General features: G+C 51.8%; 7 protein-coding genes across 7 annotated transcripts; 4 read left to right on the top strand and 3 right to left on the bottom strand.

The window, feature by feature from the left end:
- Positions 1–362: 362 nt before the first annotated feature.
- Positions 363–1,933, bottom strand: SMAC4_08045 (mitochondrial 37S ribosomal protein mS29). The gene is made up of 2 exons (XM_003347430.2): positions 1,235–1,933; positions 363–1,166 (listed from the first exon to the last, which is right to left on the bottom strand). Exons 1-2 carry the CDS (start codon positions 1,863–1,865, stop codon positions 382–384), a joined length of 1,416 nt encoding a protein of 471 aa, XP_003347478.2. The 5' UTR covers positions 1,866–1,933; the 3' UTR covers positions 363–381.
- A 523-nt stretch (positions 1,934–2,456) lies between these two features.
- On the top strand, positions 2,457–3,077 carry SMAC4_08044 (uncharacterized protein; the record flags this gene model as incomplete). The annotated part of the gene is made up of 1 exon (XM_003347429.1): positions 2,457–3,077. The coding sequence occupies one exon, from the start codon at positions 2,457–2,459 to the stop codon at positions 3,075–3,077; it is 621 nt and encodes a 206-aa protein (XP_003347477.1).
- A 1,203-nt stretch (positions 3,078–4,280) lies between these two features.
- SMAC4_08043 (uncharacterized protein) lies at positions 4,281–9,539 on the bottom strand. Its single transcript, XM_066090732.1, has 4 exons — positions 8,451–9,539; positions 7,280–8,035; positions 6,449–7,198; positions 4,281–6,391 (listed from the first exon to the last, which is right to left on the bottom strand). The coding sequence occupies exons 2-4, from the start codon at positions 7,875–7,877 to the stop codon at positions 5,529–5,531; spliced, it is 2,211 nt and encodes a 736-aa protein (XP_065945466.1). The 5' UTR covers positions 7,878–8,035; positions 8,451–9,539; the 3' UTR covers positions 4,281–5,528.
- A 2,502-nt stretch (positions 9,540–12,041) lies between these two features.
- Positions 12,042–13,710, top strand: SMAC4_08042 (uncharacterized protein). Its single transcript, XM_003347427.2, has 2 exons — positions 12,042–12,653; positions 12,724–13,710. Exons 1-2 carry the CDS (start codon positions 12,287–12,289, stop codon positions 13,341–13,343), a joined length of 987 nt encoding a protein of 328 aa, XP_003347475.1. The 5' UTR covers positions 12,042–12,286; the 3' UTR covers positions 13,344–13,710.
- A 1,055-nt stretch (positions 13,711–14,765) lies between these two features.
- On the top strand, positions 14,766–17,950 carry SMAC4_08041 (uncharacterized protein). The gene is made up of 6 exons (XM_066090731.1): positions 14,766–15,259; positions 15,329–15,655; positions 15,725–16,303; positions 16,365–16,611; positions 16,674–16,701; positions 16,757–17,950. Exons 2-6 carry the CDS (start codon positions 15,332–15,334, stop codon positions 17,226–17,228), a joined length of 1,650 nt encoding a protein of 549 aa, XP_065945465.1. The 5' UTR covers positions 14,766–15,259; positions 15,329–15,331; the 3' UTR covers positions 17,229–17,950.
- A 1,681-nt stretch (positions 17,951–19,631) lies between these two features.
- On the top strand, positions 19,632–21,248 carry SMAC4_08040 (uncharacterized protein; the record flags this gene model as incomplete). Its single annotated transcript, XM_003347425.2, has 3 exons — positions 19,632–19,664; positions 19,719–20,987; positions 21,050–21,248. The coding sequence occupies 3 exons, from the start codon at positions 19,632–19,634 to the stop codon at positions 21,176–21,178; spliced, it is 1,431 nt and encodes a 476-aa protein (XP_003347473.2). The 3' UTR covers positions 21,179–21,248.
- A 360-nt stretch (positions 21,249–21,608) lies between these two features.
- SMAC4_08039 (uncharacterized protein) lies at positions 21,609–25,082 on the bottom strand (the record flags this gene model as incomplete). Its single annotated transcript, XM_003347424.1, has 1 exon — positions 21,609–25,082. The coding sequence occupies one exon, from the start codon at positions 25,080–25,082 to the stop codon at positions 21,609–21,611; it is 3,474 nt and encodes a 1,157-aa protein (XP_003347472.1).
- Between the last annotated feature and the right edge of the window lie 1,327 nt (positions 25,083–26,409).

The following is a 26,409-nucleotide window of genomic DNA, read 5'->3' as shown; positions in this document are numbered from 1 at the left end:
AAGTTGATGTGTTCAAATTACCAACCTGTTGTGAGATAAATATCTCTGGAATGGACTTTACCTGGTGACGGTCATTCAAACTTTGTTTGATCATGTTCAAAACAGTTGTCAAAAGAAGAGTGACTCAGAGTTTCATCTCATCCAGCAAGCTTACCTGATCTCCTTTACTGTCTAACCCCAATTTCGGATACTAAAAATACAGGCTGATATTTTTCAATCCCTACCCCCACTACCTAACCCCTATTTTCTAGAGTTACAAATATCTATCACATACATACACTTACCCACCTCTATATACTCCCCCAGCCTCATCCCCCAACCCCCTATCACTCCCTTTCCCCCCTTCCCCCCAACCCCCTTCCCCCCTCCTCATTTAGGAACTTAAGCCTTCATAGTCAAAAGCGTCGCCCTCTCCATCTCCCCCACCACTCCATTCCCGCTCAACGTCCACTTCTCACTAACAATCTGCTCATCGACCCTCTTCTTGAGCACGCCGCTCGCAGCCCAATACTCGAGCAATCCCCTGGCCTCAGCCTTGCTCACGCCCTTGAGCCTCAAAATATCCACGCTCTTCATGACGCTCTCCACGCGATCGTCGTATTTCTTGCTGTAGGGGTCGCGCTGCGGCACCACCTCGGCCTTCGCCTTCTCCGCTTCGCGTTGGGCAATAGCCAACTCCATACTAGCGCTTCTCGGCGAGTTACCGCGGGTAGTAGCAGCCAGCACCGCTCCGCCGTTTGGCATCACTTGGTTGCCCGACAAAATATCCGTGAACAGCTTGACGAGCGTCAAGTCGTGCGAGTGAATCAGCTTGAAGGCCGGGTCGCGGTAGTCGGAGACTTTCATGATGTGGGCTAGGCCGTCGAGGGAAAACAAAATGGGGGGACGACCGGCGTTTTCGGCGTTGAGTTCGCGCCAAAGGGCTTGGAAAACGGCCCAGGCGCCGTCGGCTTCTTTGGCGGAGTTGATGAGTTGGAGAAGCGGGGAGTTGATGGGGATGATTTGCGGCAGGTCGGCGTGCGAGTAGACCGTGTTCATGCGCGACAGGACTTTCTCATTGGCGCGCTTGAAGGCTTGCAAAAGCTTGAGGGTGTAGGTTGGCTGCGTCCAGAGAGGGGAAGACTCGATGGGGGCGTACTCGGTTACGGCTGTGGTTAGTTCTTGGGCTGTTCGTCACACGAGGTATATGTTAGTTTGGTGAAAAAGGGTAGGCAGAAGAAGGGCGGAAACGCACCCTCCGGAATATGCAACACCACCCAGTCGTTCATAAACGCATGGGTCATGGCTTGCAACAACATCATGCTCTTGCCCGTTATCCTGTTACCCTCGATGACCACGCGGATCATCTTGCGGCCCTTCTCGGCAGCCTTCATCTTGTTGACGAGGTCGACCGTCTCCTGGCGGACGAGCATGGCGGGCTGGCGGAAGATTCCCCAGCACTGGGTGGGCTTGAAGGCCTCCATGGCGCGGAGGGCATCGACCACGTCTTCGGGCAGGGCCTTGATGGTGCCGACGTTATCCTGCTTGGACAGGTCCGCTGGCCTCAAGTTCTCGAGCCCCGGCACGGGAAGGGCGTTATTGTTGCTGAGCACGATCTTCTTGCGGTAGGCCTTGCGCTCGCCGGGCGCAGGCGGCTTGCCCTGGTGGGATGCGACGCCCTTCTTCTTGACCTTTCTGAAACGCAGCTTCATGGGCCGGTTCGCGGGGGAGTTACGGCCTCCCTGGCTGGCGCTGGCGCCGGCGGCCTTGAACGAGGCGTTGGCTGTGAAGGTGAGGGTGCCGCCACCGGCCTGGAGCATCTGGCGGGGGACCAGGGCCACGGCCGAGGGGCGCACGAGGCACCGAAGGCAGTTGGACGCCGACATGGTGTGTTTGTCCGGTCCGTCGATCGGTCGGCCTGTCGGTCGGTCGGAGGGGTGGTGGTGTGTGGTGTTGAGAGGCTGGCTGGACAGCCCGTGGAAGCTACCGGGCAAAGCTATCGCAAAGTCAACAAACCGGACCGGGACGGGGACGGGGATGGGGACCACTGATGCCGCACACTGCACACGGCACTGCGGAGCGGGCGCGTTCTTCGAAAGTTCGCAAGCTCGGACCAACTTTGAGAGGGACCATTCCCCGGCGCCAAGAAATCGGCCGATTTGCCTGTTTGGGGTAACTCGGCCAATGGGAACAAGAGATTCCATTGACAGGCGGTCCCGCACCATCCCCAAGCTCAAATCTGCTGCCCGTCACCGCCTAAATTTTCAGTAACAGCAGCATCTCCCAACGTTCTTCCAGAGACTTGCGATCCCCAGTTCTGCCAACGACAAAAAGATACCCCCAAGAATTTCATTTTCAACCACCAACATCAACATCGCTCGGGCATATTAATCCCAACACGGCGCGCCCATTGAATCCATACCTCGGTCACCACAAATACCCAACCACTTAAATCAGTCGACAACAAACAAACCATCATGTCCGACGCCGCCACCACCCCCGCGGCCGCTGCCAGCAGCACCAAGCCCAAACTCCCCGTCACAGTCGACAAGCCCACACCCTACACCTTCGACCTCGGCCTCCTTCTCGCCAACGACCCCAACCCCTTGAACCTCGAAAAGTCCTCCCCTCTCGAACCCCAACTGGCGAGCATCGCCCGTGACGGCGCCCAGTCGTTAATCAACCAACTCCTCTCCGCCTGCCCCATCTCATCCACACCCGCCGGCGTCTTGCTATCACTCCCCCCTCCGCAAACCCCGCTTCCTCGCGAAAAGCCCGTTCCCAAACCCAAAGCCGAGACCAAATGGAGCCAATTCGCCAAGCGCCGCGGCATCAAGCCCAAGACGCGCGAGCAGCGCCGGAACCTGCAGTACGACGAGTCCACGGGAGAGTGGGGACGTAAGTGGGGATACAAGGGCGCCAACAAGGCCGGCGAGGACGCGCCGATTATTGAGGTCAAGAAGGCGGCTGAAGAAAAGAGGATGGAGAAGGGACAGAGTGTGCGGGGCGATAAGAGGCGGGAGATCAGGGAGAAGGTCAAGAGGAATGAGAGGAAGATGAGGGCTAATGCTAGGAGAGAGGATGGGCGGAAGAAGTAGATGTCACCTTGAGGTTGGCATTGCTTACCGTTTTGTGCAGGGTTGGAAGGGTGGAGGAAGGAACGAGTGTGGAAGTTGAAGAAAGGCATGTGGAAGGAAGGATCGAGCATGGAAGGGTGATGGAAGTGAAGTGCTGGCTCGTGTATCAGCAAGATCAGCAAGGACACAAGAGAGAGAAGACAAGACAAGACAAGACAAGAAGAGGCTTCGTTACTACCCTTACCTTACTAGGCATTTCGGCGTTCAAGGTTATACTTACTGTTATACTTACTGTACTACTGGGAGGATTCTACATTACAATCAAAGTTATTCGATCGATCATCGTGGCAACAGGCGTTAATGTTAATGGCTGTATCAAAAGAGCCGTATCAAAGAGATGGATAGCAAGTCCATGGACCTCCCAGTTTGCCTGCTTGCTTGCTTTATTGTTTCCGTACCATTGCTGTCGGATATCTATCCTACCGTACATGTTTAAGTACCATTCATTGACACCCGAGCGACTATTTTACTTCCTTTTTGACCATTACAGTCTACCTAATACACTACGCCACATTCCATGACAATACTTACACCTTCGGCATAGTCCTGCACACCTTCAGGACACTCGTCCATGCATCCATCCATCTGTCAATGTCTTTATGAGTCTAGTATATATAAGTCTATACGAGTCAAGTCAAGTCTGTTCAAGAACTCGTACATCGAAATCCAAATCGTCTTCGGGAATCCAAATTCGTCCATGTAAATGATGTTTCAGAGATAGACTCTGGTTTGACATGGTTCTTGCCTGTTACGTGCATGCTGTGGACTTCTGTTCTTTGTTTTTCTTTTTTTTTTTCTTTTTTTTTTCTTCTTTTTCTTCTTTTTCTTCTTTTCTCCTTTTTTCTTCTTTTTCCTCTTCATATTTTTCTTTTTTTTTTCTCTTTCTTATGGTTAATTTTTTTCTTTTCCTTCATTGTTTGGTTATTTTTGTTTAATTTCTTCCACTGCCTGGCTTCCTTGTGTATACCGTAGGTAGGTTCACCCTTACCACACCATTCGGTTGTCAGTACCCTAAGCATCGACCGTTATCATCGCATGGACTTAAATGTGTTCAATCACCATATCCATCGCATCGCCATCATCACCATCACCCATATCTTTTTGCATTTCAGTTGCATTCCAGTTACATTTCACTTCATCACTTCATCAGTCTTCTATATCATGCTTGTACCCAAGAAATTCAGTTCAATTCCATTTTACCAAACCGCAACCCGCAGTCCGCAACCCGCAGTCCGCAATCCGCAGTCCGCATACCACGTACCAAGCATGGTATCTACCTAAGCTAGCTTCAATAGCAACCCATTCTCTCTTTCTCTCTATTCTTACAAGTCTGACTGTCCGGGATCTTCCCCGACCCGGATTCATGCTGTCTGACTGCCTATTATGTCTCTTTTCGCCATCCAATTCAAGTCAAGTCAACTTTTCTCTTCTCTTCCCTTCCCTTTCCTTCTTTCTCTTTGTAATTTCAACCAGCTGTACTTTTTCGCGCTCCTCGCGTGCTGAATTCTTTTGGTTCTTCTTGTTGGTGTTGCTCTTCTCTCCTGCCCTCCACTGTGGTCGTGTTGTCCGGAATCCAACCGTGAATTGCTTAGTCGCTTCCGCAATTCGACTTGGCCACTTCTTCCTTTGCTTTCTTCCCCTGTTCACTCTCTGACTGCCCCCTTCATTTTCTTCATTGGGTGCAAAGCAACTGTGAACGGTGACCTCACAGCTAATGGGCAAAAATGGCAGCAGGCTGGCAGCGGCAAGGAAAGAAAAATGATAATTTCGACTCGACTAAAAGACAACTGTACGCGAAAGGGGGTATTTTCAAACGCAACCAAGCCAGCAAGCAACCGATTGAACAACAAAACGAAAAAGGAAATAGACACATTGATAACGATCGCATAGCATTGACTTCTTCTCTTCGAACTTCTTGCTCTCCTGCTTCTTCTCCTTCGCTCTTGACTTCGATTTCTTCGACTCAACTTGACTTGACTTGACTTTAAAAGGAAACTTTCTTCTTGTAGAAACTTGATGTGTCTGTTGGTAGTGTGGTGTGATAAACATGGATTGGTATGATAGGTAAATAACTATAACGTTGTTCTTTGGTAGAGTAAACGAGAGATAAGAAAAGAAAATAGAGAGAATTTCGTCCACAGCATAAAAGTCGTGTCGTGTGTGTGTTTGTGTGTATCTCTGTGTTTGAGTGGTCTCGGTATGACTCTTTACGAGTTTGAGATGGTGATATGCCCCCTCTCCGTGTCCTGTCCATGTCCTCAGCAGACCGTGACTGTGACCCTGTCGCAACGGACTAGTGGACTAATAAACCACTCGCGAAAGCCTCCTCACTAAAAAAGGTTGATAAACCTGTAAGTATAAGGAAATTGGAAGAACAAAGAAGCGAAGAATGAACAAATAACAACAAAGCCCCTAAAACCCCATCGGTGATAGTGGTTTTATGGGCGAAAGAGCCGGTAGCTCACCCGGTTGTAGTTGTCTCTGATTCTGATGCTGATGATAATTTGTTCCTCGCGCAGGTGACGCGTCTCGATCACTGACCAGCGTGATGGTCGTCGATATTGTTGCGCCGGTATCAACAATCGCTGTTTGTGTTGTTTCTTGCTGCGCCGTCGGCGTGTTGTTGTTCTTTTTCCTTAGTCGCTGAACTTGTTGTGGTGCTGCTGACTGTTGCGCATTTCCGTTGCTGCGATGGCATCCTGGAGGGATGACCTGACCTCCTTGTTGTTGAAAAGCCTGAGCCTGAGCTCTTTGCTCTCTTTCTCGTTCTCGCTGTAATGCCCTTTCCTGGTCTTCTCGTTCCTCCCTTTCCCTCAGCTCCGTCTCCCGCTTACTCCTGTAGCTCCTCGGTGGCGGTTGGTCGAATAGGGCATATTCCTCCTCGATGTACTTGGCTTCGTTTTTGCATCCCTTCCAGCAGTCCCGCCAATCGCACACCAGAAACTTGAAACAAAAGGCGTCGATCTTCATGCATGGCTGGAAGCAAATGCAGAGATTCCGGAAATCCATTTTGTTCTTGTCCGAGTGCGCGAGCAGCAGGCTCAGGTGACATGTGATGGCGAAGAGTAGGTAGTACTTGAAGGGCGAAAGGTTGGAGAGCTCTTCTCTAAGTAACTCGGGCACTTTCTCTGACCCCGCGCATTCTTTCGCCACTCTTTCTTGGGCTGCTTTCGGGAATAGTTCGTCGGGTAGTTCGCGGAGCCATGCTTTTAGCATCGAGCCGATAATGTTGATGTCGTAAAGATCGGGTTGTTCGAAAAGGTCTACATCGAGTTCTGCCAAATTTCCATGTTAGCGCCGGCTCAATGACACTGTACTCAAAAGCAACATACCCTCGTCAAATTTGCGCTGCCACTTTTTGATCTGCGGTCCACTGCCAGGAACTCGATATAACCCTTCAACATCGCTTCCCTTGTAGTTGAGATAGTCGATCGCTCTCCAAGGGAATGCCGGCATCCAAAACTCTGTCTTGTCGCGCGAATCCTCCAGCCTCTTCGATATTCGAGTTAACCGCGTCTGCTCGACGAGCGGTAGGTTGATAACCTTGAGAACGTAATGCTCGTCGTCTATTACCGGCTCCTTTGGTGCGAATCTGTCTTCCCTCGAGCTTCCAAATAACTTCTTGCTGAGAAAGCCAGCGGCTCTGCTTTCTTTTATTCCGTTGAAAAGCGACCCGCCTGCCTCTTTGAGCGACAAGGACTGATTCCTGTTGATGCCCTCGAAATGCTTGCTACTTCCCACCCTCTCCGCCGAATGGCCTCTTGGTCCGGGCACCATCATGTCGCGAAAAGTGCGTTCTTGTGATTGTATTGGTGCGGTTCTCGGTGCCGATGTCGCATACACCTTGTCGGGTTCGCCAGGTCGCGCGGGCGCGTAAACAGGGTCTCGAAAATGTTGCTGTTGGTTTTCCTTTTCCTTCTCCTTGTGCGATCTTGTGCGACTTAGTAGGGTAAATGGTTTTGGTTTGCTCTTTTTACTATTGTTCGCTGTTTCGTACTCGTTGGATGAGATTAGAGATACTTCGGACTTGGCAGGCAGAGTCGGGCTCTTCCTTTGCGACGGGTATTCGTTATATGAAGGGTCTGTGCAAACAAGAACAAGTTAACATACTGAAGAACATCAGACCGAATGGTATCATTCACACAAAGCGACCCTTCACACACCTAGAAGCTTATGATTGACATTTGACCGTGAATGGGCAGATGGTTCGGTCTCCCTCGACATACCTTCTGTTCGCGATTCAATAAGCTGAGGGGAATTCGCGCGTTCTGACAACCTGCTTGATTTTCCAAAGCTGAAGAAGAAACTCGACTTGGACGACTTGTCCTCGTCGTTTCGGCTATGTTTGTGGCCCCGATGATCGGACGATTGCGACGTTGGTACCGGCGTGGAGGTGGTCACGCGCGAATGGTCCTCAGGCGGGACTTCTGGGGATTTCTGTCGTTGGTACCGTTGGTCTTGGGAAACGGCGACGGGTTCGACGGGTTGCTGGGTTGGGGGTGACGAGGTTCTCGGTGGCTCCCCGGGGGATTCTGGCTTTTGAAGGGCGATCTTGAAAGGGGAACGTGGGGACCTTGGCGATCGCGAGGCTTGCGGAGTAGAGCGCCCACTGCCCAAACTACCACTACTACCGGTAGCACTGACGGCGCTGCTTGTTGAAGCTTGTTGTTGGGTGGTTTCACCAAGGCGCGGAGAGGTTTCTTTTCCAGGAGTTCCGGATTCTGCCAGCGTAAGCGGTTGCGGTACGCCTTTTCGGGCCATCTCTTTTCGCTCACTTCTTGTAGTTGTGTTCCAGGTCCAGCGACCGAGAAAAGATCGGATCGAAATCGGGTATATCAGGTTGTGGCGCCTGTGTTTTAAGGATAGAATAGACTATGTATGCTTGTTCGTCGAACGGGATCCCGATTCGTCGTTGTTGTCTGGCGCAGTCAGAGAGTTCAGGTCAGCGTTTCGGTCTTGTCCGCTGCAGTATCACGTCGAATGTCAGGGTTTGCTTTTGCAGTTGCAGGGAGGTTAAAATAGACGAAAGTGGCCGACTGCGACAAATGAGGCAGCGACCCAACGAGGCACAAACGTCTCGAGGTAACATGAAAGTGTCAGGTAGGGATGGCGCAGGCTGCACACAACCGGCGGCGCGCGAAGGAGCCGAGAGAGAGAGAGAGGAAGAGAGGATATGAAATCCAGCACAGGCTGACAGATATGCACTAGTATAGTAGAATGGAGATGTGTAGTGGATCGTGTATTGTGTATGTATGGAGGAGGCAAGGCGGAGGAGGATTGCGCAAAGACGGGCAACGGTATGGTATGGATGTGACGGGCGCGGCGCTGGCTGACCTTTTGGCAAACCAATTGATTTCCCAACTCGGCGACGATTTTTACTGCGGCATCCAGCTAGAGGTAATGTAACCCGGAGTAGGTAGTCGCTCGCAATATTTGATGATGACGAGGCAATGGCATGTAAGGGGTCGGAGATATACTCGATGTCGACTACACGTATGTACCTATGCGGTTCCGCAGCCCTTCTAGGGTGCCGTATGGCAACAGGCTAGGTATATGCGCACCGAAGAGGGAACAAAGGGATCGTTGGGCGTGCGCTCGCCGGGGTGGATGTGAGGCCTATGAACTGGGACCTCGCGAGGGAAGAAGTCGTGTAAGGTCGAAGAGGGTAGGAAGGCTACCTTTCGACGATTGTGCCGGTGTTGTATAATCGGGGAGACCGCCAGCGGGCAGCCCGGTTGCGATTGGGTGGGTGGTGGGTTGTAGAGTCCGGCAGAGTCGCCGTCGTATTGAATTGTACGTAGTGTTGAAAATGTTAAGGGGTCAAATCCTGTTCGGAGGTTTCAATCTGAAAGCACTCGACAGACGGGATGTCAGCCTGGGTCGGAGAATGGGTCCGTTCCTGCAGCAGCACGATGCGTGTGAGAGGTGGTCGGACGGTGGTCGATTTGGCAGGATACTCCGAACCCGTTGATGCGTTGACGTGTGGATGGATTGGGGGGAGTCGGTCGATTATGGAGTTCCCTGGTTGGACTTCGGACAGTTCTGGAGTCGGGTCTCTTCTTTGCTTGAATGGAGTCTGATGAAGGGAGCGGGACCAGGGGACTTGATTAGGGAGATGGAGAACACGCAGGGCAGCCAGGGCACCGAGCTTGACGCTTTGAGCTTTTTGTCAGGCGCTGGCCGGCTGTTAATGCTGGCAAGCTTAGCAGTCGACCCCGTTAACGTCGTACTAACAGCGGAGACTTGTGTTCGCCCAGATTGAACACGCAATTTGGGAGGTTGTCTGTGGTACCTGGTCAGAAGCTGACAATAGCAGTGTGGATCCTATTCCGCTTCAGGCCCAACAGGAACTCATCACACAGCGGCAGGACACAGCTTTGACATTTCTTGTTGTTTTCCCTCCCGGGTTTAACCTGATGTTGGTGTTGGAGTGACGGAAGGACACAAGTTCCAGAAGGGAAACCTGAAACGGCAAGCGAAAACACCAAAAAGCAGTCACTTCAGACTCTGCCCATCCTATCCATGAAGCAAGGGCAGTCTCGATGCTTGGATTGGCCCGACCATACTTGTGGTGTACGGTACCGTCTCGCCCAGGGGTGTGGGTGTCATCAGGGTTCCTTTGTTCTTAAACGCCATGATGGGACCAACAGCTACGAGAGAAACAACCAATCTCCATCTCTCTTGTCCGCGATGTCCACCCCCAAGAACATGTCCAATCTTGACAGGCTGGGCATTCATCAGCGGGGAAAACGAAGGGTACATTTGTGTGCATCTGTGGCGGGGTAGATTGCTTCATCGCTTCAAATTGTTGAAGAAGAGAGCGCAGTCAATAGTGAGTCCACGCAGTGTTCCATTTTCAGGCAATGTGTGGACGTTGACTCCATCACCTCCGTTCTCTGTCCAGAAGGGAGGGAGGACTCCAATATCCATCCGGTGGGCTGTGTCCAATATTCCATTGTCACTTTTCCCGTTCGTGCCCGTCAAGCAAAAGCAAACCAAGCAACATGGAAGCACCAACATCACCAACAACTTGATATGGAATGTCATGATATCCGACATATCACGGGTTGCAAATATCCCGATCCGTCCCCTTTTGTCCATAGTGCTGATGATCGCCTGGGTGCCCTTCATGGATGCTGTGAATACACCGCTGGAACTTGAAGAGCGGGAAGCCAGGGGGCCAGAGATGGGCTAAGGTAAGGTACAGCAACAGATCTCCTGGGCTTGACCTGGCGACCTGCAAACTAAATCAAAGAGGGGCTTCTTGGCCTGGTTGAGCCGCAAATTGATGGCCTTGTGGCCCTGCCATCAGATGATTGAAGGTGGTATTCGTTCATCATGAAAAGGAATACGATGGAGGATTGAAAGATGTTCACAGAAGGTGAAGAGTCCCAAAGAAGCATGTTGGGCAGATGTCTTCTAATTGGAGACTCTTCACTCCTCCATCCACCTCTTCTGAACACCCGCCATGACACTTGACAGTTATACAGGCTTCAGCAAACCTCACAAAAGGTCTCTGCGTATGACTGATAATGCAACATTGAGCACCATATCACCAATGGCGCTTATAGGCGCAATTGTTTTGTTTGTCGTCAACTCCCAATCGCTTCTTCAACTTTGATGTTTCTCTCTTTTGGTGATGTTCCTCTCCACATCCCGTCTCTCCGCCGGCTGTCACAGCGGTTGAGAGTCGGGGCCCGAACCACTTTAGTCCGTTTCTGGACTAGCTCCAGGAACACAGGCCATTGCTTCTCAACTCTGACTGGTCTCTCATGCCTCTCTCGTCCCACTTGGCTGACGACGGCCATCTCTTCCGTGACAAGCGCTGTCTCCAATTCGACGGGACGGCTTCGGGACTTCAACGTTGCTTCCAGCGCTTCTCACTGCAACTTCTTTTTTTCCCTCCAAATTTGTTGAGTTATGTGACGAGTCGGTATTGAATCCATGAATCAAAGAGCAAACAATCGCCGTCGAAACATGGTCAAATCTAGGCCTTTTACCAGAGGACTGGTCCTTGGTTTCAGCCACCACCTCACGACCTCAGGTTCCCTGGAAGTGACACAGATTGCATAACGGCAAGATTCGACCTGGGCAGTCCACGTTGCAACTTGCAAAAAGTCCAAAACACCAAAGCCAAGACCCGGCGTCACTGAATGCTTGGTGTCTCGAATCAATGATTGCACGAGACCGTGATCTGCTGCAAGGACTAAGAAGCTGCTGCAGCACTTACCCTGGCCAGACAGATCTCGTAACATTGAATCAGATTTCTTTTTTCCGATTTGACGACGTGGAAAGAGGCTGGATGGACGGACGTTGTTGCGCACTTGCGCCAGTCATTGATGTTGATGTTGATGGACACTGCATCGCTTCGAGATATGGTACCAAATCGCCCTGTAACACTGATCCGAAGCGCCGGCCAGATTCGTCATCTTCCAGTAGTGGGAACTGTCGATACTCAGCACATCATGAAAAACAATCCAAACACCTATCTGGTGATTGCGTATCTCAACCAGCTGTTTCCATGGAAAAACAAAATCATCACGCCTCATCAGGCTTGCGGCAATGTCCAAGTGGAAGGCTGAGATTCAATTTGGATGGAGACAGAATCGTCATCATCCCTATCACAAGACGATGGCCGTTCGTATCTCATCTGCTCATCTTCAGCGCCGGTGCACTGTATTAGGTTGCTAGAGGTACCACTGCTGCCCAACCTATCAGCTCTTCATTTAAAAAAAGATCACGACATTCATTGAGATGAAGCTCATTTACCTGATCCGTAGTCGCGACAGAGATCCAAGATCAACCTGACCCCCGCAAATACGTGTATCCCACATTCGGGCATCTGGCAACGTCAAGAGATGGGTGACGAATTCGTGGGATTTCGTGGGATTTCGTGGGATTTCTGAGAATTGTCATTGCTCGTTTTCTCCTGCAAAAGCACAACAAGGCATCTCTTGGCAAAGCGTCTTAAATGGTGGCTGCCTGCCGAGCACTGATTACGTAAGATTTCAACGTCCCCGCCATGGTGGGGTACCGTGGTCAATGGAGGCTGAGCTCGTTGAATCGTAGCTCCGACCTCCGACTTCCAAAGCCCCGCGGTTCTTGATTCCTCCAGCCCGATCCATCCAAAGCTTCCACCGGCCACCATAAAACCCGCAAATTCTCAAAACATGACACAAAACTTCACTTCTCTCCCACAAGAGCTGCAGCTCGCAACCTCAGCCCACGTTAAGTACATCCAGAGTCTCGACTCTAGAAAGGACGAGTATGACTACTGGTTGACGGAGCATCTGCGTCTCAATGGCCTCTACTGGGGCTTGACCGCTCTGTACCTCCTCGGCCACCCCGAGGCCCTCCCGCGTGCCGAGACCATCGACTTTGTGCTGTCGTGCCAGCACGAGAACGGCGGCTTCGGAGCGGCACCGGGTCATGACGCCCACATGTTGTCCACCGTCAGTGCCGTGCAGATCCTCGCCATGGTCGACGCCTTTGATGACCTCGAGACGCGTGGCCGAGGCAAGGCGCAGGTCGGAAAGTGTGCGTCGCCATCATTTATATCCAGGTAAACCCCCTCGGCATGTACTGACATTCACCCTTTCCACTGCAGATATCGCCAACCTCCAGGACCGTCAGACCGGCACGTTTGCGGGTGATGAGTGGGGTGAGGAAGACACTCGCTTCCTCTACGGCGCCTTCAATGCCCTTTCCCTTCTTGGCCTCCTCAACCTCGTCGATGTTGACAAGGCTGTTGACCACGTTGCTGCATGCGCCAACTTGGACGGCGGCTACGGTGTCAGCCCTGGTGCCGAGTCCCATTCTGGCCAGATCTTCACCTGCGTGGCTGCCCTCACTATTGCCGGCCGCAAGGAGCTCATTGACGTTGATCGCCTGGGTCGGTGGTTGAGTGAGAGGCAGATCGCCGGCGGTGGCTTGAACGGTCGCCCAGAGAAGAAGGAGGACGTGTGCTACAGCTGGTGGGTGCTGAGCAGTCTGGAAATGATTGGCAAGACGCACTGGATCGACAAGGAGAAGCTCACCAACTTCATCCTGAGCTCGCAAGACATGGAGAAGGGCGGCATCTCGGACAGGCCTGGCGACATGGTGGATGTCTGGCACACCTGCTTTGGCATTGCGGGCTTGAGCTTGCTGGAGTACCCGGGCTTGGAGCCGGTTGACGAGGTGTATTGCTTGCCCAAGTCGACCATCAAGCGTGTCCTGGGTCGTTGAAGGGAAAGGATGTGGTGTGGTGCTGTTGTCGGAATACGGTACGATGACAAGTTCTTATATCTACCCCCATCATCATCATTCACTTGATACAAACACACAACTACCTCCTGCCATCTAATAACCTTCCGACACGCACACCGGGCGTCGGCAGGATACAAGGCGGGAGAAGATTAACCCATTGCTCGTGTGGGCTAGGAGTGCTGTTACTTCCCTTCAGTGGGTTTGTGATTCATTTCTAGTACCGGCGAGTACTCCTACTGCATTATTGTTGCTTGGGTGAGCTTTTGCAACGCCAACCAACATGGTTAGGTCGGAGACATTTCCATTTTCATAGTGTTCCTTTAATACAATCAATCTTCTTTCGCTTGAACCACTGCACATTGTCTTGTTGTCACGGTCCATCCTCTTGCAAACGTTACTTCTTCGTTCTGTTGTGTTCACCTTGTCATTGTCTATCTATTCTCATATTTGCGTGACCCAGGTGCTAACAATGCCATTCCACCGATGAGGTTCTAGAATACCTTTGGCAATTAAGAGATTCAGTTCTCTTTGTCAGGACTAGAAACCTCTCTAACCTTCAACCCAATGCGCACAGAGTATTCCACGATGTTGCAACATGTTGATCTTGCTGATTATTTCACGGTAATTACCTGTCACTGCAGCTACCCGTCTCGCACTTGGCCGCCACCATTGGACAATTGGTGACTGGATGTCGAAGTTGCCCGTTTGTTACGTTACCGCGATGGGGTGCAAGACAAACCGCCATGGGATGGCCTTGGTTCATAAGGACACTTTGCCATCAACGAACTCAAAAACAAAGCAAACTGATGTCAGATATTTCAGGCTATCTGGACATCTTTCGGAGCCGAACAGTGAACAATCTTTTCCGCGACTGCCTCCGGCAACTACGATACTTACGTTACGGTACCGGGCACCTTCCAGCCTGACCCCTCCGAATCCGTGATCCTGGGTCCTCCTCGTTCCTTCCCAGTCTGACGAACTCACCCACCTTCCTCGTCCACTGACAGACACCCGGGCACCAAACCACCCACAAGTCGCATCGTACCTTCCTCAAGTTGTCCTCAGATTCGTGGCCCACCCTTCTTTCCATTGTGTGTGCCCTTGATGAGGGTTCTTCTTGTGCCCTCGGCAGGCTGAGCAGGAGTGGCTGTTGCACTTTTCTCCTTTCTGCAAATTCTCTGTCCTCCAAAGTTCTTCCTCTCTCTAACCATCAGCCTTCCCTCGACATCATCTGTCTGCTCGTCGCGGAAGTTCCTTCCTCTCGCCAACCTCTACGAATTGACGGTCCCTCTGTCCTCCAATCGCGTCACCAGAGACGACCTTGGGAGTTGACATCTTCCAGTCCATTATTAACGGAAGAATCTGTACTTCCTCCTTTCTTCCCTTCTTCGTTCACTCTGACCCGCCAGGACTTTTTCCCGGATCCCTTCTTCGTAGAGATGCATGTGATGGACCCTGTCAACAACACCAACATCGCCATCACCACTGCCTTCACTTTCTTGGAGACTCGTGCTTGCTAGGCTCCTGGATCCGGCCTAATCACCGTACAGTTCTGTCTCGGGCTACACGAGTGTCCAGCTTCCATCATTGGGACTTCCATCCAGCAGACAGCCTACAAACTTCATCTATATCCCCCGACGGAGACCGACGCCTTCAACACGCCACTGCTCTACGCCTTATGCATCACTCGTCAGGAACTCCTTGAATCAACACTACCGACAGTCCCACACACACACGCACACAAATACCTCAAAGTCTTGCCTGCCCATCCTTCGTTCAAAACACTCGTCTTCCCCTTACTGCCGGCGGAGTCATTGCAGTCAAACAACTTTGTTCCCAAGTTCGACTTGATCCTGCAGTCAACTCAACACCGACCTCCCCGGTCAACCCCGGCAGTGAGTTACTACCTTGTTGCAACCATGCACAATAACAATGCCGTCCTGTTATTGACTTACACTTGCTAGACAATGGCCGCCGTCGCGCCAATGGACATGGATATGGAGGAGACGAAGTACGACCCTACTTCGATCCCACTCAAGTGCACCATCTGCCCTAAACAACCAGTCTTTTCCGATGTCTCCCACCTACTCACACATTGCTCGTCCAAGAGTCATCTGTCCTACCGCTTCAAGACCGAATTGCGGTCAGGTAAGGATGATGAGTCGAGGGAGACGTTGCAGCAATACCTCAGATGGGAGGAAACCAGTGGCATCAAGGGGCTTCTTATTGAACGGCTTGAAGCAAAGGAAAACAAAAGACCGGCAAAGCGTGGCCGGCCGGCCGGCACAGGTGTAAGTGGTCACTGCTTTTCTGCCAATCCCCCCTCCGAGGGACGCCACTGAACAATAACCCCCCTACAGAATAAGCCCAAGGCTTTTCAGAATCGGGATGACTTGGTCAAAAACGAGCCGGTTGGCGAGCAGCTGGACCGCACACCCGTGTTGACCCACTGGATTACCGACCCGAACAACGCGTCCCTCCAATTTCACAATTTGCGCCACGGTCACGGATACTTGGACCCTCCCGGTTTTCAAACACCCGTTATGAAGCGCATGCGCTCTGACTTTTCTGCCCTGGATACACCAGACAACAACATGCAGGAGTTTGCGGGCAAGTACGCTAGGTGGCCTTCCGAGACTGCGACTTCGGACAGCATCCTTCCCTCCTCTGAAGTCACGTCTGAAATTACGGAGTTTGACGACGACGACGACGAGTCCAGCAAGCTCAAGGGGATTCGCTATCCCGGCATGGGCCTCTTCGACTCTGCCAACGAGCAACAAAAGCGGAAGCGCAACCAACGCAAGGACGAGTCTGTCTTGAAGCTGATGGAGGAGGCTTCAACAACTATCGAGCGGAATGAGGTAATCTACAACGGAGATTGGACTTTGCAGCGTGAGCGCGATGTTTACGCCAGCCCCTCGATCTATGAGGGCAGTCCGGTACGTCGTCTCCGTTGGTCGCGCATTTCTGGTTTCCATTTGCTAACATGTCTCACGACAGGACCGTGAGCTGGAGGAGGCCGACAACCACAAGAAGAAGCGCAACCGTCGCGCTTCCACCTTGGCTAACGCAAAGCCTCGTGCTACTCGCTCTTCTGCCAGGACCAAGACAGTCGCAAAGACCAAGTCCACCCGCGAGGATACCATGTCCATTGACCAAGATGAGGGCATTAGCCAGGTCTCCGGCCACAGCCATGGAGGTATGGAAAGCTATGATGTGTTCCATGACCCCCCGCAGCGCAGTCCTCGTGAGTCACTTGAGGTCCAACCTATTCTTGTGGACCGTCAAGCTAATTCTTGATCGCTCTAGACCACAATGGCAGCCCCATGGGGTCTTTGTAAGTCGTCGCGAGTGTGTGATTGAGTGGCCTTTGCTAACCGACATGTTTCTAGCTTCGAGCTTCGCCACCGCCCAGCGCTAAAGGCGCTTTCTTCAAACGGACCTCTGCCTTCCAACGGCCAGCTTGGATCTTCTGGTCCCAAGAATCTGAACGGTCCACAGCTGTCGTACTTCTCGCAGCGGGACAACATGGCGAACTCTTATTCCGGCCTCCCCAGCAACGGTCTGTCCAACAGCGGTCTTCCAAGCGGTCTCCCCAGCAATGGATTTTTCTCTTCGCAGCAACACCCCAATTACAGCGGACTTAATCCATTGAGCATTTCAGGCAGGCCTTCCTACATGCAATCGTTCAACTACAGTGGCTATGGGGGCGAGTCTCCCAGGGCTCCCAACACTTCGGCTTTCCAGCCAATCAATCAAATGGTCAGGAGCATGTCGACTGCCATGCCTTACTCAAGCTCGTATGCCAGCCCGTACCCAGCTGATCCAAATCTCGAGCGCCCAGCCTCCGACTGTGATGTTTGAGGAATAGCAGTCCTACAAACGCCAAGAAACCGTGATGTTGACGTTATGACAAACCTAAAAATACCCCAGTTGGAGGAGTGACTTGGACGTCTTGAGATGGCTGTTGTTATGTTTTTGTGTTTATGCGTGGGACAGAAAAAAGTTCTTAAACTGACTCTATGGTGTTTGATATCGTATCTGCATTTGTTTCGGGATCCCAAGGGAAACACACTTTTTGTTCTTATACTTGGTTGGGAGTTACTCTCGCATCTTTACCTTATACTGCATGGCGGGCGGATGATTTGTTTTACCTATCTCTATTCTCATGGTGTTCGGGACTTTAAGGCGCATCTGAGTGGGATCAAAAGACCGAGGATAGACGTTCTGAGACGGAAAGCTTCTCGGCAACACTCAAGCCAGGTGGACAGGCCCGAGACTGATGAGTGTATGATTATAGTTGTAACCAGAGGTGAATCTTATAAATGGGTATTATCACTCGTTGGGGAGTCATAGTTACCGCACCGCGAGGCGCATGGGACCACAGTCTGTAGCTCGTTAATAGAGTTGGATGATTGTGGTTCTATAACGAGACTATGCCCGTGTGAATATGCCACGTGATTTGTACTTGTAATGCTGCTGTTATGGGAGCTCCTTGCTTCGTGGTAGCCGTGTCAGTCACTGTTGGCTTAGTGCCGAAAAGGGAAGGTGCGATAGGAGAGCGCCTGGATTTGGAGGAGTTTTGGTCGGAACTCGGATCGGATGATCTGTCACAGTGAAACCTCAAAACTTTATTTGGACATGATTGTGATTGTTCTTCCAATCGTTTTCCAACTACTCTAATCACAGTTTTTGTTCTCAGTTCTAACAAACCCACCTCACCGGATGTCGCCGAGATGGACGCCCATCTGTCACTCTGCAATATTTAAAGCGATACTCACTCGTATAAGCAGCAAGCAGTATGGTTTCCTTGTTTCGAACCACACCAGGGCACCTTTTACTTTCGGGGAGTCATCTGTACTCTCAGTCTTTTTACATCTTTTCTGTAAATGAAACATTAGTCCAAATCATTTTTTCCCCAAATATCTCCTGCACGATGTGCTTGTAACACCATAAACAACATAACAGACACCGGGTACTCCTCGGTATAGTTCAAGAACCTTCAAATCTGCTTTCTCAGAAAGGCTATGTAGCGACTGCTTTTGTGGATACGTGGGTAATGAATGCGATGCGAATAACCTCAAGATTTGCGGCTGCTCGGCGCGCGGGCGGGCTTAGAACTCGCCAACAGTGCACAGACTGAGACGGAGTTCAGTGAATGGAACTGAACGGAGAACCTAGAAGAATTGCAGGAGGCGTGGCGAAAGAAGATGATGTGGGAGCAGGGAATAAAAGGGGGGAGTTTGCAAAGAGGGCTCGCTCGCCTGAACACCCAATAACGAAAATGGAAGCAATGAGATAAGCGAAGTGGTTTTGATGAATGCTAAGTTGTAAGTTGCGAAACAGGATGTCTAGAAGGGAGCGAGCGGCACCGACCAGCAGTTCGGAAAAGGAAGGCACACTGTGACACTGGGCATATAAGCACTCCTTCCTTACACGGTATTCAACAACAACCGTATCTGGTGAACCCAATGGCTCCATGGTGTAGTGGTAGCACATCTTGTGACGTTGGCCTCTAACCAAAGGTAGGGGAAGGATATGCAGCGGGAGAGAAGGGCTCAGGTTCGACCCCGAGAGGTGGCCATTGGGTTCACCAGCGCATTATTTTTCTGTCTTTTTTCACCTTTTTTTCTTGTTTTTCGCTGCCTGTCTTTCACTAACAGCACTTACCAGTCCTTTATGGGGCTGGCTGTCTTGCATGCATTTTCACATATACCCTCCTCGCAGGATATGATCCCATTTGCAGTGTGCCTCGTGATCCTCCTCGTTTTGTTGACTATAAGTGCGTGATCGAGACGGTGCTTGGAGACTGGCAATTATACGTGGTGTTTGGTAATCGGGTGGTGAGAGCTGTTGACCGTATTTTCCAACTACAATACGAGCTGATGTGCTGTCGTCGCCAAAGACGCAGATTTCCCACCACGCTCCTTTCTTACTTGTTTATTCGCCTCGTCAATGATGTGGCCTGGCTATCTGGAAGTGTTCTCTGCCACGCCATAATTTTTTCCCTTCTTTTTCAGTTGTGCAAGTACGGTCGCTTCCTTTTCCTTTCTCTGCGCCTCGCCTCATTCACCCAGTAATCTACCAACTTGCTCATCAAATCAGCTTCGCTCGCCGGCTCATTCTCCAGTCTTTTTGCGCTTCTTCACCGCTTCAAATCTTTTGCCTGCTCGTTGGCAATTTCAGATTCCCGCGGAGTCAGGAATCAGAGGTTCACTAGCACTCAACGGTATATCCGAATCTTTGCCCCTCATCGCAAGTATCATCATGCACGGCAGGGCCAGAAAATGCTCACTTCAAGTACAGCTGCCTTTCATGGCCAGATTGCTAACGTGTGGCATGTTTTTGTTTCAGATTTCCAGCCCACGGAGTTCGAATCTCCAAGCTTCCAAGATAACGACCCCAAAGGGAGCCCCAAGTCCGAGTTTTGCACCCGAGGACCTTGATGGTCATCAAGAGAAGCGTCCCAGAGTTGAGGACCAAGCCAGCTTCGTGGTTGTTGATTCCGAGGTCGTGCAAGCAACGGCCCTCGATGAAGCTATCGCAAGTGTTAGCGAGGCGCCCACTACTCTTGCTCCTGCTCCTCCTTCTGCTACCCCTCAGGAAGCATTGCCAAATCCGGCTGCTCCCCTTCGAGAGGCATCGCCAAGTGACGCCGATGCATCAACCCTCTCCCCGAATACCCCGCCTTCGAATGTTCAAGCGACCTTTGAAGATGAAAGCGATGAGCTAGCGAGCATTCCACGTCGTGGAGGCAGGTCTCCATTACCCAGTGGTGATGTACGGATTCTTCTGTGGCGGGACGAGAACTCGTGCCTTTTGCGGCGAGATCATCATCACCACGAGGAAGAATGGGAGGGCGGGAAAGATTGCCCGGGAGGCACAAAGAGCCCCTTGATGGTGAGTGGAAGGCCTCAGTTTAACCTGTTTGTTGACGGGTCCTACCGGAGCTTGCACAAGCCTAGAGAAGAGGAGGAGCGCGATACGTTTTCCCGCGGCGATTACGGCGTGGTTTTTCGCAACCCGTACCACAGCCGGGGAGATGACGAGTTTGACCATGGCCAGAATGGTGAAGCCTGGGACAATAACAGCAACACGCCCCTTGAGCTCAATATTCCGGAGGACGCTTTGGGAAGACGGGAGTTCAACATCCGATCCTGGATATCGCACCGTGTATACTCCTCCCGCCACGCCGAGTTGGCGGCTATATCACAGGGGCTCGAGACTGCCATTGCCGTGGCCAAGCGCCAAAACCCGTCTTCCGGAGCGTCGGTTACCATTTTCTCCGACAGCAAAGATGTTATCAACCGGATCGCTAGACCTCCCATCTCTGCTGACATGGAGATGACCGATGGCGATGCCATGTCTATGCCACTTGTACGTGTCATAGTCTGGCAATCCCACTATCTCGCCGATGAATGGAACTGCGAGATCAAGCTCCGGTGGCTGCCAAGGTGCTGCGTCCTGGCTCATAAGCTCGCTGACTATGTCGCGGAATGGTGGAGGGGCCCGGACAAGCTCGAAAGCGGTGACGGCACTGCCATCGTCTTTCAACAAAAAGATAGGCCTGTCTGGCGCAGAGATGGTATCCTCGACACACTTCACCAAGACCTCTCGAGCGTTGTAGGCAAAATCGAGAGGGGAGAGATTAAACACCCGGCATGTCCTCCCGTACGCACCGCTAGGCTCAAGAGAAAAAGAGACAATGGGGGAGATATGCTGGATCGATTCGCTGGTTCAGCGGTGCAAACGAGAATGAGGATGAGGATGAGGGCCGATTCCTTCCTCCAGATGCCGCCTATCTGGGAACGTAACCCCGCATATGGCATGGTGGATGAGGATTTGGGCAAGCTCTTGAAGGGTAGTCCGTTTAAGTGTGAGTAAAGGTTGTGTGTGGTGTGTGTGTTAGGGAGGTTTTGTTTTTGTTTTTCACTAGGATGTGGTCTAATGTGTGGATTGATATATGTTGGTATGGAACTCGGTAATGCCGAGATGGTTTCCAGCCTCACGCGGTATACCTACCTTACGCTTCACACTCTGCTGGATGCCCCTGGTGGATGGATGAATGCCTGCCGGCCGACGGGATAATTCATGTTCTCTCTTTCTTCCTTTGCTTCATCTGCTTTCGAGCGTCAGTCATGTTGTTCTGTTATACATCATCATGGTGTTTATACATCTAATTGATCTTGATGGACCTTTCATGGCATGTCATGTCATGATACGGCCTTGTAACTTCAACTACAACTACAACTGCTCAACCAACCCCAACAACTGCTCCAACTTCTCTCCATCATCATCACCACTTCTACTTCCATCACCCTTCAAAACATCCCCCAACAACCCCACCGCCCCCTTAACCCTCCTCGCCCTCACCACTTCCTCCAACTCCCTCGACTTTTTCGCCGCAACCTCCAACACCTTCCTTGGTATTCTGGCCAGCCTAGCAACATTGAGTCCATAAGACCGATGCGCCACACCTGGAGCGAGGTCATACAGGAAGGTGATTTCCTCGTCTTCATCCGCTCTGTCCCCGTCGCCCTCTCCTTCGGCGCCATCAACCTCCATGATATCCCCACCATCATCATCGTCATCCGCCTCCTCCCCCTTAGGGCCCTTATTACTAGCAAACCGCATATGCACACAGTCCACCGCCCTTATTTTCTTTCCTTGTACCTCCTCATCTAGCACAATCCCCTCAGCAACCCTCGCCAAGTCCTGATAATGCGTAATAAACAACATCAAACACCCCACATCTCTCGCCACATACTCCAGCACCGCGCCCGCAATCGCCGCTCCATCATGGGTACTCGTCCCGCGTCCCAGCTCATCGAGCACCACCAGACTTCGCGGCGTAGCTTGTCTTAGGATCGATGCGGTCTCGGATACTTCGACCATGAATGTCGATTCGCCTTTAAAAAGGTTATCGCGGGCTCCCATTCTGGTGAAAATGGCGTCTGAGAGGGTTAGGGTCATGCATGTTGCTGGAACGAAGGAGCCGATTTGGGCGAGTAGTACGAGAAGAGCGACGGCGCGCACGTATGAGGATTTACCGCCCATGTTGGGGCCGGTTATTAGTTGGGCTTGGGCTGAGATTGAGCCTGACGAGGAGGAGGAGGAAGAGGATGGGGTGCCGAGAGACATGGTAAAAGGTATGTAACCATTTGGGAGCAGGTGTTCGGCAATTGGGTGGCGGCCTTCGGTTATCGACAAGAAAGATGGGTGGGAAGATGGTAGGAAGGTAGGTTTGGAATACCCCGGTGACGCAGCGACGGTGCTCAAGGATAAAAGACAGTCAAGCGTTGATAAAGAAGAGACGGCGTCGCGGAGGGGTTGGTATTCCCCTGCTATTTGAGCCAGGAGATCAGCAAAGGCTTGATCGCAGGCTGAAGCCAGACTTTCTTTGTGTTGATCACGTTCTGCTATTAGTCTCAGTACCGTGGGCGTGTGGAACCTGGACACCTTTTTCGTTCCGGAAATCTTTGCCCACGAGGCTGGAACGCGCTTCAAATCCGTGTTGGCCACTTCGATCAGGTACTCGATTCCGGCCACGGTCACGTAGTTGACGGGAACCTTCTTGCCCAGCTCCTTGGCGGCTTCGGAGCGGTGCTCGTCGAGGTCTTGTTCCACGGCTGCTATGCCAAGTTTGTGTTCGGAGATGGCGTCGGTCTCGTGCTGTTCGAGAAAGAAGGCATACTTGTCGTCTTTGCGGGCGGCTTCGGCGTTAATTTTGGAGAGGTGGGCGGTGACGATCGGGCTGATGGATGGCAGGGTCATGATGGCGGAGGTGAGCAACGGGGAGGCGAAGCCCGTGTCGGAAGGGGATATGACGCGAGCGTATTCGAGGGAGATCTTTTGAAGGGTTTGTAACGTCGAGAGAAGTTCGGGCCGGGTGCATTTGCCGTAGTAGATCCTGATCAAGCTGCGCTCGAGGTCGGCTTTGATGGACTTGAGCATACCCACTAGTTTGTCGACCTTGGCGGTGGACTGGTTGTTTAGAAGTTCTTCGACCGCGGAGACGCGCTCTTCTAGGCGTTGCTGGTCGAGGAGGGGACGGCCGATCCATTTTCGGAGAAGACGCTGGCCGAAACGGGTGTGGGTCTTGTCGAGGGCCCAAAGAAGAGAGCCCTTCTCGGAATGGTCGGTGGCGTTACGGTATACTTCGAGGGACTCGAGCGTGGTGCCGTTGATGAGCATGTGCTGCCGCGTGCTGAAGGATTGGAAGTATTTGGTCAAGCCGAAGATGTGCTGCAGGCCGTATTCGGTCAGGTGGATGATCATGGCTGAGAGACAGATTATGACGGCTTCTGGCAGTTTTAACACCTTGTCGAGCAAGGCGGCCGAGCGCTCATCGCTGTCCTTGGCTTTGCCGGCGTAAAAATCCGTGACGTGCGAGTAGGCCTCGGCTGCCATGGTCTTGCTCTTGGGAATTCTTTCGACACGGCTCTTGTCGCCAAACACATTGGTGCTGCTGCCGGAGAGATGTTGGATGAGCTTGTCTGTGGCTTTGCTGAGATCGCCGACGATGAGGAACTCGCAAGGAGATATGTGGAGTAGTCGAGTCTCGATTTCCCGCCGCATGAAGCCGTCTTCGAACTCGTCGTAGATGATGTCGCCGGTGGCTGGTTGAACGGCAATGATGCCGACATTGACCTTTTCGTCGGTTCCCATGCCCTTGGCCGGAGTCTCTGTCAGACAAAGCAAGTAACCACCAGAGGAAGCACCCGTCGTCTCGCCTGGCTGATCCAGCTCGCCTGTCTCATCGATATAGGTGCCCTTGGTGTAGACATTGGTGAGCTTCCGGACGAAGGGAGCATTGCGGTTATCTCCAGCCTTTTTCAAAGCAGCCGTCTCGATCTGCCGGACCACTCCGACCTTGTGACCAGCGGCGACGAGACGCTTAACATGAACAGGTAGACGGTGTACGGGTATGCTGGCGGACGCAAAGCGGTCGAGATGGGCTTCGGAAGGGTGTTCATCGTATCGGAACTTGCCCGGTATACAGACGATGCTCAGCTCCCTGGCCGCTATGCGGGCGTCTTCGCCAAAGAAGCGGAATTTGTACCCGACCTCGACGATCAAGAGTGTATCCATGTGTTTCCTTTTTATTTCTAGGAACTGTAGCTCCATGGGAGTGAGCTTGCCCGTCTTAGCCCCCTTCTTTTTGGTGGCAGCCTTGGGTGCTGGTTCCTCTTCTGCGTCGTCTTCGCCGTCCTCGCCACCTTCGCCTTCGGCAGCAGCAGCAGACTCGGTGTCTCGTCGCCTGTAGTTGAACATGCTATCGGGATGACCGAGCTTCTTGACGAACTTTCGGTGGAGTTCTTCTTTCTTTTTGCGTTCAGCGGCATCTTCCTCGTTCTCTTCTCCGTCTTGGAAGGGCCGGCTCGCGTTAAGAGCGTACCGTTCTGTTCGGGAGGAGGAGGACAGCGTCAAGGAGGCAACGGCGTCTTCGGTATCCTTTGTTGCTGATGATGGGCCATTGGACTTGCGCCGTTTGGCGCCTCTGGGGGCATCATCTTCGCTTTCGTCGTCGTCTTTTGGGGGTTCTGGTCGTTTCCTTGTCGATGATGTCGAAGGCTTGGATGGTTTGGACTCGGTTGCTGGAGGTGCCTTCTTGGTGGCGTTCTGGCTGAGGTTGACCAAGGGACTGGTATTTCGTGGGGTGAAGAAGCTCGAGATTGAAGCCTGCTTCTTTTCGGGGGGTCGTGATGGACCAGCCATTTTTTTGTGAATTAATGTGGTTGGATGTCACCCCAAATCCATGTCTTTCGTTGTCTTGGTGGTGCAGTGGCAGTCAATCAATATCAGACGCGGTCATCAACGACGCGCAGTCGTCGCAGTGGACGCGGCAGAGAGTGGGGCTCCATTACAGTGGCTGCAGCGTTTTCACATGATTCAGACTTAACCCGAACCCTGACAATAATGTCTTCAACCATCAACAACATGATTTCACTCTCTTCTTTTCCAACATCAAGACATCTTCCACGTCCAACGATAATATCTTGAATCTTGAAAGTAAACAATGGGATCCAAAACTTTCATGATTCAAACACATGTTTTTTCTGATCCCAGAATATCCACTCCAATTACACGAAACCGGGCCACATCCGAGCCCTTGGAGACCATGTGACACCTCCAGAAACAAGCGGGTGGCCTGTGCGCCCTCCCTCTCTTCCTTGTTCTTTCGGCACCCTTCCCGAAATGCCGACTCTCTCTCCAATGGCAGTCCATGTGCCCCAATGTTTCCCCCAGACTCCATGTCTCCAACTTTTTTCTCTTTCTCCAGCTTCTCCAGACCTGCTCTTCCCCATGATTCGCCTTCTTCCCCCCATACCGTTTCCCCCGCCGTTTTTTTTTCCCCAAGGCCTGATCCGATTGGGGTCTCATTTTGAAAAGAGAGAAATTCTCAAAGTACCTTTCCCACTGTGTTGGATGCGGTCTTTTTTTTTTTTTTTTTTTTTTTTGAGTCCGGTCTTGGAGATAGGTAGTCAGGTCCTTCATCTCATCTCAATATCGCCTCAACCTCTTTTCGGACAGGGACATTTTTGCATTTTGGGGTCGAAAAAGGGCCTTGACAGAAATGCAATTGACGGGACTCTAGCGGAATGGACATCCTTAATTCCCCCTATGCATGAAGTTTAACTTGTCCATGTCTCTGGGTCCATGTTGAAGCTTTCATTCGTCTGGGAAATATCACCAATTTTGCCGTTCTGTTCGTCCCAATCGCTTCCATTGTCTCGATGTCTGACAACATGATAACTTCAATGGTTTGACCTGATCATTGATTCTTGTCAACGATCAGTTGGACTCGCTTGTTAGCCGAGGTTGTGCGTGTTTGTTTACTCATTCTTACTCGTTCTTCCATCTGCCGTGCTTTTTATCCTGTTTCTTTTCGTTTTCAAGGCCCGGCGTCTACAGTGGACACCGCTAGAGTTACCTCTAGGGACCATGATCTGATGCCATCATCATGATCATTATCCACCGCCAAAAATCCACTGCCAGTTGTGGAGGATGTGGACGTCTGGACGGGTTTCAGCACACAGTATGG

The sequence above is a fragment of the Sordaria macrospora genome, chromosome 1 (assembly GCF_033870435.1).
Source record: "Sordaria macrospora chromosome 1, complete sequence".
In the NCBI taxonomy this organism is placed as follows: domain Eukaryota; kingdom Fungi; phylum Ascomycota; class Sordariomycetes; order Sordariales; family Sordariaceae; genus Sordaria; species Sordaria macrospora.
This window is presented reverse-complemented; position numbering and strand designations above follow the sequence as displayed.

Excerpts from the sequence above, each read along its gene's own strand:
- SMAC4_08045 (XM_003347430.2), bottom strand. The coding sequence starts at position 1,865 with ATGTCGGCGTCCAACTGCCTTCGGTGCCTCGTGCGCCCCTCGGCCGTG. Across the intron at positions 1,167-1,234 it reads GGTGTTGCATATTCCGGAGG|CCCAAGAACTAACCACAGCC; the intron begins GTGCGTTTCCGC and ends TGTGACGAACAG.
- SMAC4_08043 (XM_066090732.1), bottom strand. The coding sequence starts at position 7,877 with ATGGCCCGAAAAGGCGTACCGCAACCGCTTACGCTGGCAGAATCCGGA. Across the intron at positions 7,199-7,279 it reads TGTCAATCATAAGCTTCTAG|ACCCTTCATATAACGAATAC; the intron begins GTGTGTGAAGGG and ends TTGTTTGCACAG. Across the intron at positions 6,392-6,448 it reads GCAGCGCAAATTTGACGAGG|AACTCGATGTAGACCTTTTC; the intron begins GTATGTTGCTTT and ends GAAATTTGGCAG.
- SMAC4_08042 (XM_003347427.2), top strand. The coding sequence starts at position 12,287 with ATGACACAAAACTTCACTTCTCTCCCACAAGAGCTGCAGCTCGCAACC. Across the intron at positions 12,654-12,723 it reads CAAGGCGCAGGTCGGAAAGT|ATATCGCCAACCTCCAGGAC; the intron begins GTGCGTCGCCAT and ends TTTCCACTGCAG.
- SMAC4_08041 (XM_066090731.1), top strand. The coding sequence starts at position 15,332 with ATGGCCGCCGTCGCGCCAATGGACATGGATATGGAGGAGACGAAGTAC. Across the intron at positions 15,656-15,724 it reads GCCGGCCGGCCGGCACAGGT|AATAAGCCCAAGGCTTTTCA; the intron begins GTAAGTGGTCAC and ends ACCCCCCTACAG. Across the intron at positions 16,612-16,673 it reads CCCCCCGCAGCGCAGTCCTC|ACCACAATGGCAGCCCCATG; the intron begins GTGAGTCACTTG and ends TGATCGCTCTAG.